The sequence below is a fragment of the Hemiscyllium ocellatum genome, chromosome 6 (assembly GCF_020745735.1).
Source record: "Hemiscyllium ocellatum isolate sHemOce1 chromosome 6, sHemOce1.pat.X.cur, whole genome shotgun sequence".
Classification (NCBI taxonomy): domain Eukaryota; kingdom Metazoa; phylum Chordata; class Chondrichthyes; order Orectolobiformes; family Hemiscylliidae; genus Hemiscyllium; species Hemiscyllium ocellatum.
Window position 1 is genome coordinate 122,296,769 of NC_083406.1, and position 16,558 is coordinate 122,313,326.

General features: G+C 42.6%; 1 protein-coding gene across 1 annotated transcript in view; it reads right to left on the bottom strand.

Moving 5' to 3' along the window:
* Window positions 1–16,558, bottom strand: part of inppl1a (inositol polyphosphate phosphatase-like 1a) — a 231,278-nt gene that overhangs the window by 46,590 nt on the left and 168,130 nt on the right. The window contains exons 14-18 of the mRNA XM_060826353.1: window positions 15,602–15,698; window positions 7,471–7,609; window positions 2,540–2,639; window positions 2,361–2,449; window positions 646–727 (exon numbers count right to left, since the gene is read on the bottom strand). Coding sequence (XP_060682336.1) covers window positions 646–727; window positions 2,361–2,449; window positions 2,540–2,639; window positions 7,471–7,609; window positions 15,602–15,698 — 507 coding nt within the window. The remainder of the gene's footprint in view (window positions 1–645; window positions 728–2,360; window positions 2,450–2,539; window positions 2,640–7,470; window positions 7,610–15,601; window positions 15,699–16,558) is intronic.

Here is a 16,558-nt window from a genome sequence, read left to right on the forward strand (position 1 = left end):
GGCAAGATCATAGGACACAGAATTTATAGTAAACGATCAAAGTGTCTCACATCATATCAGTTGTATGACAATTGATCTTTTTGGAGAAAGCGAGGGCTACAGATGCTGGAGATCAAAGTCGAGAGTGTAGTGTTGGAAAAGCACAAGAGGTCAGGCAGCATCTGAGGAGAATCAACATTTCGGGCATAAGCCCTTCATGATTCTCCTGCTCTACTGTGCTTTTCCAGTACTACACTCTCGACTTCAATCTTTTACTATAAATTCTGTGTTCAATGATCTTGCCCCACTAGCTGTCTGGCAAAGGAGCAGTCCTCTGAAAACTTGTACTTCCAAATAAACCTGTTGGATTATAACCTGGTATTGTGAGATTTTTAATTTCAATTTAATGGTACAAATTGTGGAACAGATGGTTGGAAGCAAACACACCAAAGCCTTAAGACTGGCTGTCATGTAATCCTTCATCATGAAATGGACAACAAGGCAAGTAGTCTACCCTTGATGCCATTCAATATCTCAAAGCTAAGCATGAACCTATTGGCTTTTGGTATTTATGGTAATGAATCAACTCGATAAAATACACTGGAATAAATACAGAGACTTGCTCGCAGAGTTATCTGTCAAGGGATCGAGGTCACATTAACTTACCATATGAATTACAAATGATGTGGGTCTCGGGGTATGATTTCCACAAAATTCTGTCACACCACGATGGAACATTTGTGCGGACCTGTTGGTGGAAACAGCACCTGCATTCACACAGTCATCTCGTTTATATTATCAGGCTCTAGAACGGAGAGATCCTCCTCCACTTTGCCAATTGCTCTTGCTTCAGTTCTACTTGCCTACACAACTCCTGACATGTACCGAAAAGCCAGAGCAGCCATGATGGACTGAAAAGTGTCTTTTCAATGCTCTATGACTCAATAGAGATGCTACAAAGTGTTAAGAGATCCTTTTGAGGTGAGGGTATCTTCACGTGTTTTCTCCTTTTTATACTTTTGTTCTTTGTCAAAGGATTCACACTGTCAGAACTGGAGGATATTTGCAAGGTTGAAAGCAAGCCATTCAGCTGTATTAAAAACCACTTTCACAGGCAATAGTTGCCAATGATGCTAATTTTTTGTGACTTCAGCACTAGGTATAAAATCCAGCAAGCTGAGTGAATTAATCTTACTGGCAGCATCAAGTGAAATGTTGGTCAGACTTTGGGGCCGTGAGCAGAAATGAAAAAGAGCATTTGTCAAACTTTGGGAAATCTGAGCCATGTTCAAAGAGAAGTCACTTAAGTTTCTTCGAGTCCAGACAAAAAAAAATGAACAAACATGCATTTTGACAGAAATCTGTCGACCCGAACCATTTCCCCCCCCAATACTTCTCCAGCATTTCCTATTTTTACTTCCAACATCTACAATATGTGTATTCTGGTTTTCAGCCTTCTTCTCAAGTTTCAGATGTGAAGTCTAAATGGAAAGTGGTAATTCACAATGTTTTCTCAAAAGGGTCTTTTATGTTGGAATTTAAAGAGAGATTAGTCATTTTAATCTAAGTCAATTGTAACTCAAATACAAACATTACCTTTGGCCCATTTTCTACAGGGAAAAAAATGAATGGAATCAACAAATGCAATGCCCAAATAATAGGTTCAAAACATTTCATAGAATGTCATGACAAAACTGAAAATGTATTTATTCACAGCTAAATTCCTTGGTCATAGAGGAATACTAAGTCTCACAGAAGATTACTGGCTTTTCATGGGGGAAAGAAAAAAATGGAGTGGAATGCCAGTCTCAAACCACTGGTCAGAACCTAAGGCAACCTGATGATCTGAAAGGTACAGTCTGCAAGGGCTGTGGAGTAGACAAGCAGGAGACTGGAAGAGCTCAGCAAGCCAGGCTGCATCAGGGTAGTGTAAGCAGATTCAAAAATAACTTGCAAATCTGCAGGTTTCTGCAAGCATGGAGTGCAATAGGGCTTGAAATCGAGCTTGCAAAGAGTTAGTAGCATAGTGAGTCAAACAATCTTCTCCGTTGTAGAACTTACGACCATTAAATAGGAACACAAGTAAGCCAAGCCTGTTCTATCATTCAATAAAATGATGGATAATCTTTTATTTCAACTCTTTGACTCTTAGATGTACATAACAAATGGTCATCCACAGCCTTCTAGGCTAGAGAGTTCTCAAGATTCACAAATTTCTGAGTTTGAGTTCAAAACCTTCACTGACTGACTATAACTCCAGTTGCATATATGCATTGCAAGCCAGTGGTTCCAAATATTTATACAATTACAGCAGTGACAAGGATGGGGGAGAAAAAAAAGAGATGAGAAATTTGCAACTGACTAGGAAAGCCATTACGTACCCCAGTAGTCTTCTGTTTGTGACAAACGTATACGTCCCGGGATCCTCGCTCATATCGATATGTCGGAGGGAATGTGATCTCCTCTTCATCTACAGGGCAGGCCATAAGAAACTAATGGAGTCAAACTTTCAGGTTCCGTCTTGGCCATGACCAACGGATAATATAACATCAATACTTACAAAATCGAAGAAATATTTTGTTTTTCTCCTTCTCCAAGTTCAGCTGGTCAACTTTATGAAGCGGCTCAAACTCTTTCCTGTTAATGTAGTTGAGTATGTCCTGCATGGAGAAACAGAATAAACAAAGCTCATGGGGAAGAGAAGTAATAGCGTTAGAGTCATACATGTCACATTTATCTAAATTAAACTCCCTCTGCCACTCCTCATGAGGAATGACAGGTAAAGACGAACAGCTCAGAGAAGGCCCCTGCTTCAATCCCAGCTCTATAACAAGCTGGCTGATGGCGACCTGGGAAGGTTGGGGACTGTTACTATTTGCCTCTTGGGCCCTGGGCCATTGAAAAGTGAGGATGAGGAGGGATGTCTCAGTGTAACTGCAGCCCAGGAAAGGAGGAAAACACTCAGATGGAGACAAATTGGCTACCGCTCTCAAAATCTCAAGAATGAGCCTTTCGCTCTATTTAACATTCTTCCATAATAAAGAATGACATTAAGACATTGGTAAGAAAGGATCATAACTCAGAAAATCAGGAAATAGAATCATTATGGTTTGAGATTAGGAGTAGCAAAGCTCAGAAAAGTGAGTGCAGTTTATAGACTCTCTAACTGTTCTTGGATCATGAAACAAAGTATTAAACAAGCAGATACTGGAGTTTTTACTAAGTGCAATATTATTGGTTCTTTGGATTTTAGTCTTGATAAAGACTGGACCAATTCAATTGATATAGCTGGAAGACATGATTGTAGAATGCCTGTGACAGTTTCCTGGAGCAATACATTATGGAACCAGCTAGGGATGAACTGCTTTTATATTTACTTGGCGGAGGTGGGTACTGCAGATGTTGGATATTAGAGATAAGACTAGAGTGGTGCTGGAAAAGCACAGTAGGTCAGGCAGCATCTGAGAAGCAGGAAAAATCGAAGTTAATAATAAAAATTAAACATAGATTTTCCTGTTCTTCAGATGCTACCTGACCTGCTGTGTTTTTCCAGCATCACTCTAACCTTATTTTTATATCCAGTATTGTGCAATGAGCCATGAGTTAAAATTAAAGAACAGGACCTCAAGGGTTATAATCTCTGGATTATTAGCGAAGCCACATGCAAATTGGCACTGAGATAAGAAAATTATGGAAGCAAATATATGGTGAAGAAAGTGGGGTGGAGGGATTTCACTTCAGCTCTAGGACAGAATGGAACTATACCATTGGGATGGGATCCATCAATGTGGGATGAGAACTCTAGCAGAAAGGCTGAATGGTGGTGTTGGGGATACTCACCGATTATTATATTGCCAAAACAAGTAATGAGAGAGAGAGAGAGAGAGAGAGAGAGAGAGAGAGAGAGAGACAGAGAGAGAGAGAAAGACAGAGAGAAAGAAAAAGAGAGAGAAAGAAAGAGAGAAAAAAAAGAGAGAGAAAGAGAGAGAGAGAGAAAGAAAGAAAAAGAGAGAGAGAGAGAGAGAAAGAAAGAAAAAGAGAGAGAGAGAGAGAGAGAGAGAAAGAAAGAAAAAGAGAGAGAGAGAGAGAGAGAAAGAAAGAGAGAGAGAGAGAGAGAGAGAGAGAGAGAGAGAGAGAGAGAGAAAGTAGAAATCATGGACTGAGACACTCAAAGTTAGTCATTTCATGTTAACCTCTCACTATCCCCTGGTTCTGGCCACAGAAGAAGTATTCAAACTGCATCAGACTGTTAATCAGCTATATAACCCATCTATTTATACATCTTGGTTGCTTAAAGAAAGAATTAAAAGATGAGAGAAGAGTACTGTGCATGAAGGTACCATCCATGCTGTTTCATTTGAAAAAAAGCTTACTGCACAAGAGCTGTAGTGCAGTCATTGTTCAGAGCGTGCCATAATCCTGCTTTGGTATCAGGAGTCCTAGGAATAAGGGAAACACTCACAATGGAGTCATGTTTAGAAGAAAGATGGTTGTGGTCACTGCAGGCCGAACATCTCAGCCAAAGGACACTGCTGTAGGAGACCTTGAGGGAAATGCAAACATTTTAGGCTGCTTCATTAATGACCATTGCCAATTCTCCATTCAATGTGCAGTATTCAATTCCTCAGATCATAAAGCAGTCTGTGACTGTGCGCAGTAAGGCTTGGATAACCTTCAGGTTTTGGTTGCTAAGTGGAAGTAACATTCAAACTACACATGCCAGACTATGGAATCATCAACAAGACTGAATCTAACTATCACCTCATTGACATTCAATATCTTGACCATCACTGAAACTGCCACTATGAACATTCCGAGTAAACTGGACTAGTCCTGCAGAAGGGCACATGCCTGAAACGTCGATTCTTCTGCTCTTTGGATGCTGCCTGACCTGCTGCGCTTTTCCAGCAACACATTTTCAGCTCTAGTCCTATAATTAATCTAGTTACAAAAGCACATGAGGCATTGGGAATTTTGCAGTCAGTAACTCACTTCCTGACTCCGCAAAGCTTGACCACCAGCTACCAGGCATAGGTTTTCAGTCAGGTGTTTGAAAACGTTCTGTATGGGAGACTGGTTAAGAAGGTTACATCACATGGAATACAGGGAGAACTAGTTACGTGGTTACAGAACTGGCTCAAAGGTAGAAGACAGAGGGTGGTGGTGGAGGGTTGCTTTTCAGACTGGAGGCCTGTGACCCATGGAGTGCCACAAGGATTGGTACTGGATCCACTGCTTTTTGTAATTTATGTAAATGATTTGGATGTGAACATAAGAGGTATAGTTAGTAAGTTTTCAGATGACACCAAAATTGGAGGTGTAGTGGCCAGTGAAGAAGTTACCTCAGAGTACCCAACAGGATCTTGGGCAGATGGGCCAATGAGTTGGCAGATGGAATTTAATTTAGATAAATGCGAGGTGCTGCATTTTAGAAAAGCAAATCAGGGTGGGACTTATACACTTAACCTTAAGGTCCTGGGGAGTGTTGCTGAACAAAGAGACTTTGGGATAGAGGCTCATAGTTCCTTGGAAGTGGACTTGCAGGTAGATAGGATAGTGGAGTAGTTTGGTAATTGTTCCTTTATTGGTCAACATATGGAGTTTAGGAGTTGGGAGGTCATGTTGCAGCTGTATAGGACATTGATTAGGCCACTTTTGGAATACTGTGTTCAGTTCTGGATTCCCTGCTCCAGGAAGGATGTTGTGAAACTTGAAAGGGTTCAGAAAAGATTTACAAGGATGCGGCCAGGGTTGGAAGGTTTGAGCTATAGGGAGAGGCTGAATAGACTGAGGCTATTTTCCCTGGACCATCAGAGACCGAGGGGTGACCTTACAGAGGTTTATAAAATCATGAGGGGCATGGATATGGTCAATAGCCAAGGTCTTTTCCCAGGGTAGGACAGTCTAAAACTAGAGGGCAAAGGTTTAAGGCGAGAGGGAAAAGATTTGAAGTGGACCTAAGGGGCAACCTTTTCACACAGAGGGTGGTGTGGATAAGAACTGAGCTGCCAGAGGAAGTGGAGGAGGCTGGTACAACTACAACATTTAAAAGGCATCTGGATGGGTATGTGAATAGAAAGGATTTGGAGAGATACCTGGCAAGTGGGACTAGATTAATTTAGGAAAACTGGTCAGCATGGACAAGTTGGATTGAAGGGTTTTCATGCTGTATAGTTCTACGACTCTACGTCAGAACACTTCCAACTTGCCTGGATTAGTGCAGTTCCAACAGCATAAGCAGCTCAACGTCATCCAAAACAAAACAGCCAACTTAAAGGGCACCCCATCCACTGTTTTGAACATTCATTCCTTTCAACCCCAGGATACAGAGATAGCTCTATCTTCCAACTACAAAATGCATTGCAGCAACTCACCCAGGTTCCACGACAGCAACTTCCAAACCAGCTACCAACGTCACCTCGAAGGACAAGGCGACCAACATGTGGAAGCACCACCAGGCTCCAAGCCATGGACCATCCTGACTCAGAATTACTGCATCAGAACATTACTTCAATGAGCAATACACACTACATCACAAGAACTACATAGCGCAGAGGAAAATCGCTGATACCACACATTCAAAAAGAACAGGTACTCAATGAACACAGTCTGCTGATTTCTTAGCAACAAGCCCAAACAAGCAGACAAAACACATCCAGAAACCATAGCCACTCTCCCCTACATCTCGGAAATGACTGCCAGACTACTCAGACTCCTTGGCGTCATAGTAGTCCACAAACCCACCAACACACTAGAAGAGCAGCTAATAAACTTGAAAGAGCCTATACAGACAAGCAAAACTAATGTCATTAACCAAATACCATACAAGAACTGAAACAAACACTAGATTGGGCAAACAGGCAGAAAACTAGCCACCAGGATACATGAACATCAACTAGCCATAAAACGACCAGACCCTCTCTCACTAGTATCCTTACATACAGATAAGGAAGGACATTACTTCGATGGGAACAATACATCCATTTTAGGACAAAACAAACAGATGTATGCACGAGAATTCCTAGAAGCATGGCATTTCAACCGGAACTCTATCAACAAACACCGAGTTAGACCCCATCAATCACCCACTGAGAAAAAGAACAGGAAATGACCACCACAGGAAAATGACATCACCAACCCAAAGAAACCCAAACATATAAATAGAAAGCAGGAATCATCAGCAGTACTTCGCCCAGAGGCCCACTGAAGATGTTACCTAGAAGGGTGACGAAACATCTGGGAATTAACTTTCCAGTTCAGCAAGCAAACCTACATCCAGAACCTCAATCTGAGCTACAAATCTTCTCAAAGCTTGCTCAGAATTACTGTTCCATCATTAGGTTAAACTCCCAGAACTCCCTTCCTAACAGCATCTTGGGCATATCTACAGCATAATGACTGCAGTGATTGAAGAAAGCAGCTCACCAGAACCTTCTCAAGGGCAATGGGGAATGAGCAATAAACAATGGCTTTGTCAGTGATGATACCTACCTGCAGCTCCATGTCCAGACGATAATTGAGGTCTCCAAACCAAAACAGATGAGTGAATCGTAACGAGATGTCAAAGGAGCTCAACTGCTTGTCACCGAGAGAAAGCAACCGCAGGATATCCAGGTAATTCTGATTTCGTCTGTGAGAGACAAACAGGATTGGATACAGATGAATTTATACTGGCTAACTGATCCACTCAGACTCTTAATTTTATCTTATTTAGTTTCAGCTTCCCAAATAAAGGCAGCTTCTTCTCCCTATGAATGGGATTGTTTGGTGCCAGAGTCAAAGACTGCAAACTCTCCTGCTCCCACTGCATCAGCACTCATCATGTAATGCATCAAAGTTTCAGCATGAGGAGAGCTACAGTAAAGTAGTACAAGACCTGGAATATATCCAGAAAAGAATCATCTCCTGTTCTGAGTCAGTCCAGTTCACCTTCCAATAGTGTGCACATAGAGATATTAAAAATAAAATCCAGTTGGCTCCTGATTCTTACTATTCTCTCAGTAAACCAGATTTACAGAGTTGTAAGCTCTCAACTTAGCGTCACGACGAGTTGGGAGATAATGAAAGATGAGGCTGCAGAGGCAAGAACTACAGGTCATTATCTCCAGGTAATGGGATAATTATTCAAGGTGGATGGCAAAACATTTCTTCACCGACTGCTGTGAAAATTTGGAATAATCTACCCCAGAATGCTGTAGGTGCTTAGTGACTGAACATATCCAACATGGAGACAAATAGATGTTTTGACACTGAAAGAAGAGAGGACTTTAGTGAAAGTGGAGTGAGGTAAATCAACCAGTGAGACAGGCCTAAGTGGTAATAATGTCAGAGGACAAAGTGAGGACTGCAGATGCTGGAGATCACAATCGAGACTGTGTGCTGGAAAAGCAACAGCAGATCATCAGAGGAGCAGGAGAAGCAAAGTTTTGGATTCCTGAAGGGCTTATGGCCGAAACGTTGATTCTCCTGCGGTCTGACCTGCTGAGATGTTTTCCGGCACCACATGCTCAACCCTGGTAAGAAGGTCCACTTCTGATTCTTTCTCTTGCATGACTCACCCAACATTATTGCCACATTCGGCCCTTCACGCCTGCTCTGCCATTCAATAAGATCATGGCTGATCTTTTCATGGCCTCAGCTCCACTTACCTGCACTCTCACCATTACCATTAATTCCTTTACCGTTCAAAAAATTATCCATCTTAGCTTTAAAAACATTTACTCAGGAATCCTCAACCACTTCACTGGGCAGGGAATTCAACAGATTCACAACCCTCTGGGTGAAGAAGTTCCTTCACAATTCGGTCCTAAATCTGCTCCCCCTAATTTTGAGGCGATGCCGTCTTGTCCTAGTTTCCCCTGCCAGTGGAAACATCCTCTCTACTTCTATCTATTCCCTTCCTGAGTTTATATGTCTCGATAACGTCCTCCCTCATTCTACTAAATTTCAAAGAATATAATCCCAATCTACTCAGCCTCTCCTCAGAAGCCAATCCCCTCAACTCAGAATCAACCTGGTGTACCTCCCCTGCACCCCCTCCAGTGCCAGTACTTCCTTTCTCAAGTAAGGAGATCAAAAACTGCACAGTCCTCCCGGTGTGGCCTCACCAGCACCCTATACAGCTGCAACATAACCTCTCTGCTTTTAAACTCAATCTCTTTCGCAATGGAAGACAAAATTCCATTTGCCTTTTTAATTACCTGTTGCACCTGCAGACCAACTTCTGTGATTCATGCACAAAACCACTCAGATCCCTCTGCACAGCAGCCTGCTGCAATTTCTCACCATTCAAATAAGAATCCTTTTTACCGTTACTCCTACCAACATGAATTACTTCACACTTATTAACATTGTATTTGATCTGCCAGACCTTTGTTCACTCACTTAAACTATGTCCCTTTGCAAAGTTTCACAATCCTCTGCACACTTTGCTCTGCCCCTCATCTTAGTCTCATCTGCAAACTTTGATACACTACACGTGGTCCCCAACTCCAAATCATCGATGTAAATTCGGAGTAATTAAAGTCCCAATGCTGATCCCTGAGGCACACCACTCGTCACTGACTGCCAACCAGAATAGCACTCATTTATCTCTAATCTTTGAATCCTGTTAGTCAACCAATCCTCTAACCATGCTAATAGATTACCCGGAATGCCATGCATCTTTATCTTACACAGCAGCCTTGTGTGGCACATTTAAGAATGCTTTTTGGAAATCTAAATACACCACATCTACTGGGTCCCCATCGTCCACTGTGTTCATATTGTCTTCATAGAATTCTTGTCAGTCCAATCCAGACAAAGAACAGAATCCAGCAATTAGAAAATGTCTGCTATAACATTTAAAGGTTATGCAGGAATTCTGAGAAAATAGAGAACTTTCACAAACTGATTTGCTACAGGCAGAGTACGTCATTCATCCAAGTCATATATTTCTAAATGTTTCTTTAAAATAAACACCAGAAATTGGGCTAATGGGTGACCAAATAAAGATCTTCTCAGTTATGAAAGGGTTATGATAAAATGCACACCAAGAGAATGTTTTCTCTTATGAGCAATAGCATGACTAAAGGTCATCAATATAAGATATCATCAACGAATCGAACAGGAAATTCATGAGAAATGTCTTTACACAAAGGGTGGTGAGAATGTGAAATTTTCAACAGCACAATAGCACAGATACATTTAAAGGATAGCCAGCCACATACACAAGGGAGGAGGAGATGGAAGATTACAACAAAGGAGAAGGCACAAGTGGAGCATCAACCCACAGCACAAGTTAGGCTGCATGGTCTGTTTCTCCTCTGAATGTTCTATATAATTAATGGTCATATTTGTTTGTCCTGCATTTGCTAATTGCAATCCTGTACATATCCTGTACACTCAGCTTTATGCCTTTAGAACTATTTCACATTCACCCCATTGTTTTCTCATTGAATCCTTACAGTGTGGAAACAGGCCATTTGGCCCAAAGGTCCACATCGACTCTCCGAAAATCATGCTACCTAGACCTAACCCCCTACCTTTTCCCTGTCAGCCTGCATTTTGCATTGCCAATCCGCCTAACCTACACATCTCTGGACACTATGGCAGTTTAGCATAGCTAATCCATTTAACTTGCACACCTTTGAACTATGGGAGCAAGCCAGAGCACACAGAGGAAACCCACACAGACACATGGAGAATGTGCAAACTCCACACAGACAGTCGCTCAAGACTGGAATTGAACCTGGGTCCCTGGTGCTGTGAGGCAGCAGTGTTAGCCACCGTGCCAACCCCTGTTCTAAGTGGTGTAGAATGGTCTAGACAATTTGCTTCACTTGGTTGCAACTGTGCTCCACAGAAGGATACATTTCCCCTGAGGAAATGCTGCACTATGATACTTGCTACATAATGCACTAAACCAAGAACTTGCTTGCCTTGACTGATGGAAAGTGAAGTTTCCAATATAAAATAAAAGAATAGAGGGTTCTTCTCATATTCTGCCATATATATTTCCCTTTAGTGAACAGTCAATGCCAGATTAACTGTTGTTTGTGTGGGATGTTCTGACAAATGCCCTTTAATCTACCTGGACTTGCTTTGAAAATATTTCAGTGCGTATAGAGTGCTGAACAATAATGCGGGCAATTCGTCAGCTGTGGCTCAGTTGGTAACATCCTTGCCTCAGAATTAACAAATTTGTAGCTTCAAGTCCAACTCCAAAGCTACAGCACAAGAACTGTGGCCAACACTCCAGTGCAGTACAGGAAGGTGCACTCGACAGTCAGAGTTGTCATCTTCTGGTTGAGATATTAAACTGAAATCCCATCACCTTTGAGATACAGCAGGAGAGTTCTCTCTGGTGTCCTGGTCATTCTCTACCCCTGAATCAATGTCACAGAAATGGATTACATGGATAATTACGACATTCTTAGCCACATCCATAAACGTTTGCAGAACATGCATATTATGGTTAGTCTGTGCTAATGAAACAACCAAAATTCAAGAGTTGGGCATAAAATTTTGTGCCTCAAATTGTCATTTTGATTAACTGATGTTTTGTCATGTGTACCGAGGTACAGTGAAAAGTTTTGTTGACAAGCAATACAAGCGGATCATAGCAAGCAAGGATGTAGAGATCAAAACGATTTAGACAGAGGTATACAATTACATTGCACAATGTGTGTCCTTGGTAACAGTAACGTTAGCAAGATCAGCATTACTTGAGGCTAAAGAGTCGATTCCTCAGTCTAATAACAGTTGGGAAGAAGCTGTTCCTGAACCTGCAGGTGTTCTGTCAGACCGAAGAGGTTGTTGGAGATTATCGGAGTGTGATAAGTCTTTGATGATGTTGGCAGCCTTTCCAAGGCAGTGAGAGGTGTAGACTGAGTCCACAGAAGGAAGGTTGGCTCCCATGATGGTCCGGGCTACACACACCACTTTCTGTAGTTTCTTACAGTCCGGGGCACAGCAGTTGCTGTACCAGGCCGTTATGCACCCGGACAGTATGCTCTCAATGGTGCGTCTGTAGAAGTTGGTGAGGGTCCATATGGACATGCTGAATTTCCTGTGCCGCCTGAGGGAGAAGAGGCGTAGTTGTGCTTTCTTGACTATCGCATCTACATGGGAGATCCAGGACAGGTTGTCAGTTATCATTGCTTTGAGGATGTACTCCAACCTCTAAACCTCACATGTAGATGGGGGCATGTTCTCCTCCCTCCATTCTGAAGTCAGTGATCAGTTCTTTGGTTTTGCCTTCATTGAGAGAGAGGTGGTTCTTATTGCACCACGTCGAAGAGCCAAGTATTTTAACTCATCATTGTTAGATACCCATCACATTATGGTGGTGTCATCAACGAACTAGGAGATGGCATTCGTTTGGAATTTGGCAACACAGTTGTGGATATATAAGGAGTACAGTAGGGGGCTGAAGACACATCCTTTTTGGGGAGGGGGGTGGTGGAGGGTTCCAGTGTTGAGTGTTATTGTGGAGGAGGTGCAGTTACCTATCTTCACTGATTGCAGTCTGTGGGTCAGAAAGCTGAGGATCCAGTTGCAGAGTGCAGAGCCAAGACCATGGAGTTTTGACATCAGTCAGGAATAGATAATGATTTTGAAGGTGGAGTTGTAGCCAATGAGCAGGAATTTGAAGTAGTTGCCCTCACTGTCTAGATGTTCCAGGCATGATAGCGGGGTAGGGATAATGCATCCACTGTGGACCTGTTACGTCAGTAGGCAAATTGTAAGGGATCAAGGCAGGCTGCTGGGAGAGTGGAGTCGATGTGGGCCATGATCAGCCTCTCGAAGTATTGCATGATTATTGAGGTCAGAACCACTGGGTGATAGTCATTAAGGCACGTTGCGTGTGCTTTCATAGGTACCAGGATGATGGTGGTCTTCTTGAAGAAGGTGGGGACTTCAGCTGATAGGAAGGAGAGGTTGAAGATGTAGGTGAATACCTCCGCCAGCTGATCCACACCGGATCTGAGTGCTTGACTAGGAACACAGTCAGGGCCCTTTACTTCCTTGGGTTGACTCCCAGGATGACCGATCTGATGTTTGTAGCAGTGACCAAGGGAGTAGGTACATCTGAGGCTGTTGGGACAGGTATCACTGCACCGCTAGCATTTTGCTCAAATTAAACATAGAAAGTATTGAGCGCATCTTTGCCCACTTTCTTGCTCTGCTTCATTTTGTATCCTGGAATGCTGTTTAGGCCTTACCACAGGCAACACGAGTCTGGTCTGGTTGGTTTGGGCCTCTAACTTGGTCTGGTACTGCCTCTTGACATGTCTGATGCGGAGGTCATATCTGGATTTCCTGTACTAGTCTGGGTCATCCAACTTGAAAGCCACCCGCCTGGTCTTCAGTAGGGATTACTCAATGGATTTCCTGGTTCAACCAAGGTTTACGGTTGGGGAACGCTCCCCGATTGACTTCTTTCGTATGCAGTCCCCCACGCATTTGCTAAGGTCATCTGTGACAGCAGTGGCATGCTCGTCTAAATTTTCTGTTGAGTACTTGAACACAGTCCCGTCCACCGATTCCAAGCAGTTCCTGAGACAGTCTTCCACAGCCTCGGACCAGCATGATATTTCCTTTTATGAAGGATCCTCCTGTTTCAGCTTCTGCTTGTAAGCTGGGAGGAAGAACGCAGTGTCGTGATCTGATTTTCTGAAGTGTGGATGGGGAAAGGAGGTGTCTTTGATGGTTGTGTAGCAGCTGTCCAGGATGTTTGATCCTCTGGTGGGGCTGGAGATGCGTAGGTCGTATTTTGGCAGCTTTCTCTTGAGGTTGGCCTGGTTGAAGTCGCTGGCCACAATGAATAGGGCCTCGGGTAATTTGTTTCGAGTGTTTGTGGCAATATAAATCACATCTAGGGAATTCTCCACATCCACATGGGGTGGTATGTATACTGCTGTTAGGATGCCGACGGTGAACTCTCGCGATAGGCTTAGGGATGGCATTTTACTGTAAGGTATTCTAGGTCCGGGGAGCAATGGCTTGCCAGGGTTGCTACATCCGAACATCAGGAAGTGCTGATCAGGAAGTATACCATATGCCCATTGCTTTGCCAGAGGATGTTATACGGTTCATGCAATGTATGGAGAACCCGTCAGCTTGTAGGGCACAATCAAGAATAGCAGGGGTGAGCCAGGTCTCCATGAAGCAGAGCACACAACAGTCACTCAGTTCCCTCTGGTAAGTCAGTCTAGATCCAAGTTCATTCATTCTGTTTTCAATAGCCTGGATCTTTGCCAGTAGTATACTGGACAAGGGGGTCATGAAGCCACATTGTTTCAACCTCACCTTCAGGCCAGCAGGTTTTCACCGTTTCCTCATGGTTTTCCTGCATCTGTACAGTCCCAGGAGTTTGTGGTGTGAGTCTCCAGAAGGTAACTTTAACTAAGACAATTCTAGATAACAGAGCACTGCATTTTATTTTCAAATATATTTATATATTTTTGGATACTGCCGTGTACAACTCAATACATGTGCATTCAGTTAAGAGCATCAGTGCCTATATTGTAGAAAAGACTAATTTCCACAATACTTCCCATATTCTCAAGCTGTCGTTGAGTACTTCAGACAATAAACTACTTGTGACGTAATCACCATTATAATGCGAGGAAACATAATAATCCCCTGAAACTGTGATAAATGACCTGCTAATCTGCTTTAGAGATATTTGTTGCAAGAAAACAAGTGGTCAAGGCTCTGAACAGTATCACAGGATATTGTATGCTGATGTGAACTCAGTTTAATGCCTCACCCAAAAGTATTTCCTTGTACTGTACTGAAACATTGGTTTAGATATCATGTGACCGTAAAGTTTTAATGCAGGCGCCTCAAGCTGAAAGAGAAACAGAACATGCTGGAAATACACACTGGTTTAACAGCCCTCAAACTGCTTTTCTTTTAAGATTACCTGTGTGGAAACAGGCCCTTGGGCCCAACTAGTCCACACTGACCCTTTGAAGAGTAACCCACCCAAGACCCCTTTCCCTCTGACTGATGCACCTAACACTATGGGCAATTTAGCATGGCCAATTCACCTCACCTGCACATCTTTTGGACTGTGGGAGAAAGTGACTGGAGAAAACCCACGCAGACACAGGGAGAATGTGCAAACTCCACACAATCACCCGAGGCTGGAATCAAACCTGGGACCCTGGTGCTGTGAGGCAGCAGTGCTAACCACTGAGCTACCGTTCCGTCCGTGTTCAGAATAATATTGTTGGATTTGAAAAGTTATGGCGTCTCTCCACAGATGCCGCTGACCTGGTGTTTCTCCAGCAGCTTTGTTTTTATTTCAAATCTCCAGCATTTGCAGTACTTTTCTTTATTAGCAGTTGATAAATGCCCATCATATTTTCTTGCTGGCTGGAATAATATTTATGAAAGGTGTTCCTCCAGGCTCTGAGCATTACTGACACAGTAAGCACAGTTCGAAGAAATCTCCATCCTCTATGTTGCTCTTGTTGGAGAGGGGAGGGAGACAAAAATATCTGTATTACAAGAGCATCACGTGGCCACACAGAAACTTCCCTCGGTGCTGAGGATGGCCCCATATGTAATGACTGAAAACACTACTGTCCCAAGTTGTTCCTCGTTATGCAAATTTTTAAACTACACTTACCTTGCAGTTTTCTCATTACCAGACGTCAAGTGACAGTTAACAAATCCAAATGATGTTCCATTAAACATAAACGAAACACCAACAGCTCCTTTATTGCCTGTGGTTTAAAAAAAGAAATACTTTAAGCAAATAACATTTGCTCAAGATACTCATTTGATGTTTCATGCGAAAGAACATGACGCTTTAATATTATAAACTGTCCCAAGGAGCTTCACAGGAATATAATCAGATGAAGTCTAAAAGTGGGCAACACAAAGAGATATCAGGGCAAGTGATCAAAAGCTGGGTTAAAGAGGTAGATTAGAAAGAGCACCACACACAAAAAAAACAAAGGTAGAGATGGTGTGAGCTTCCAGTATGGAATTTCAGAGTTTAGGGATCAGACAGCTGAAGTCACAGACACCAAATTATGAAGTGCTAGAAATCAGGGATGAGAGAGAAATCAGAATTAAAGGAATGACATGATGTTAGGGAGGAGGAGGAAGAGGTGAATTCTGAGCAGAAACCAGAGTGATTTTGTGTAGGATAAGAGGGAGGGGTAAGGAACATGATAGACAAGACTTTCAAGGAGAAAAGTGAGAAGAGAGATTGAGCAGTTTTGAGAAGAGACCCCAGAGGAAGAGAGCAGGTGAAATGTTAGCCTCTAGCGACAAATGATTTGGAGACGCCGATGTTGTTCTGGTGCGTACAAATTTAAAAATTACACAACTTCCACTAGTTTACAAATAAACCTGTTGGACTATAACCTGGTGTTGTATGATTTTTAACTTTGTCCAATGACGAAATGGAACAGCAGCAGTAATCAGGAACTGGAAGACCAAAGGCTATGCTTGTAATGTACAGAGACAAAAGACCCTTTAAAAACAAAAAAAAATCCCAAATCAATATCACGTACTTACATAGAGGAGCGTGTGAGTTAAGAGAAAACTTCAAACACTCTTGTTTCTATGACTTAGA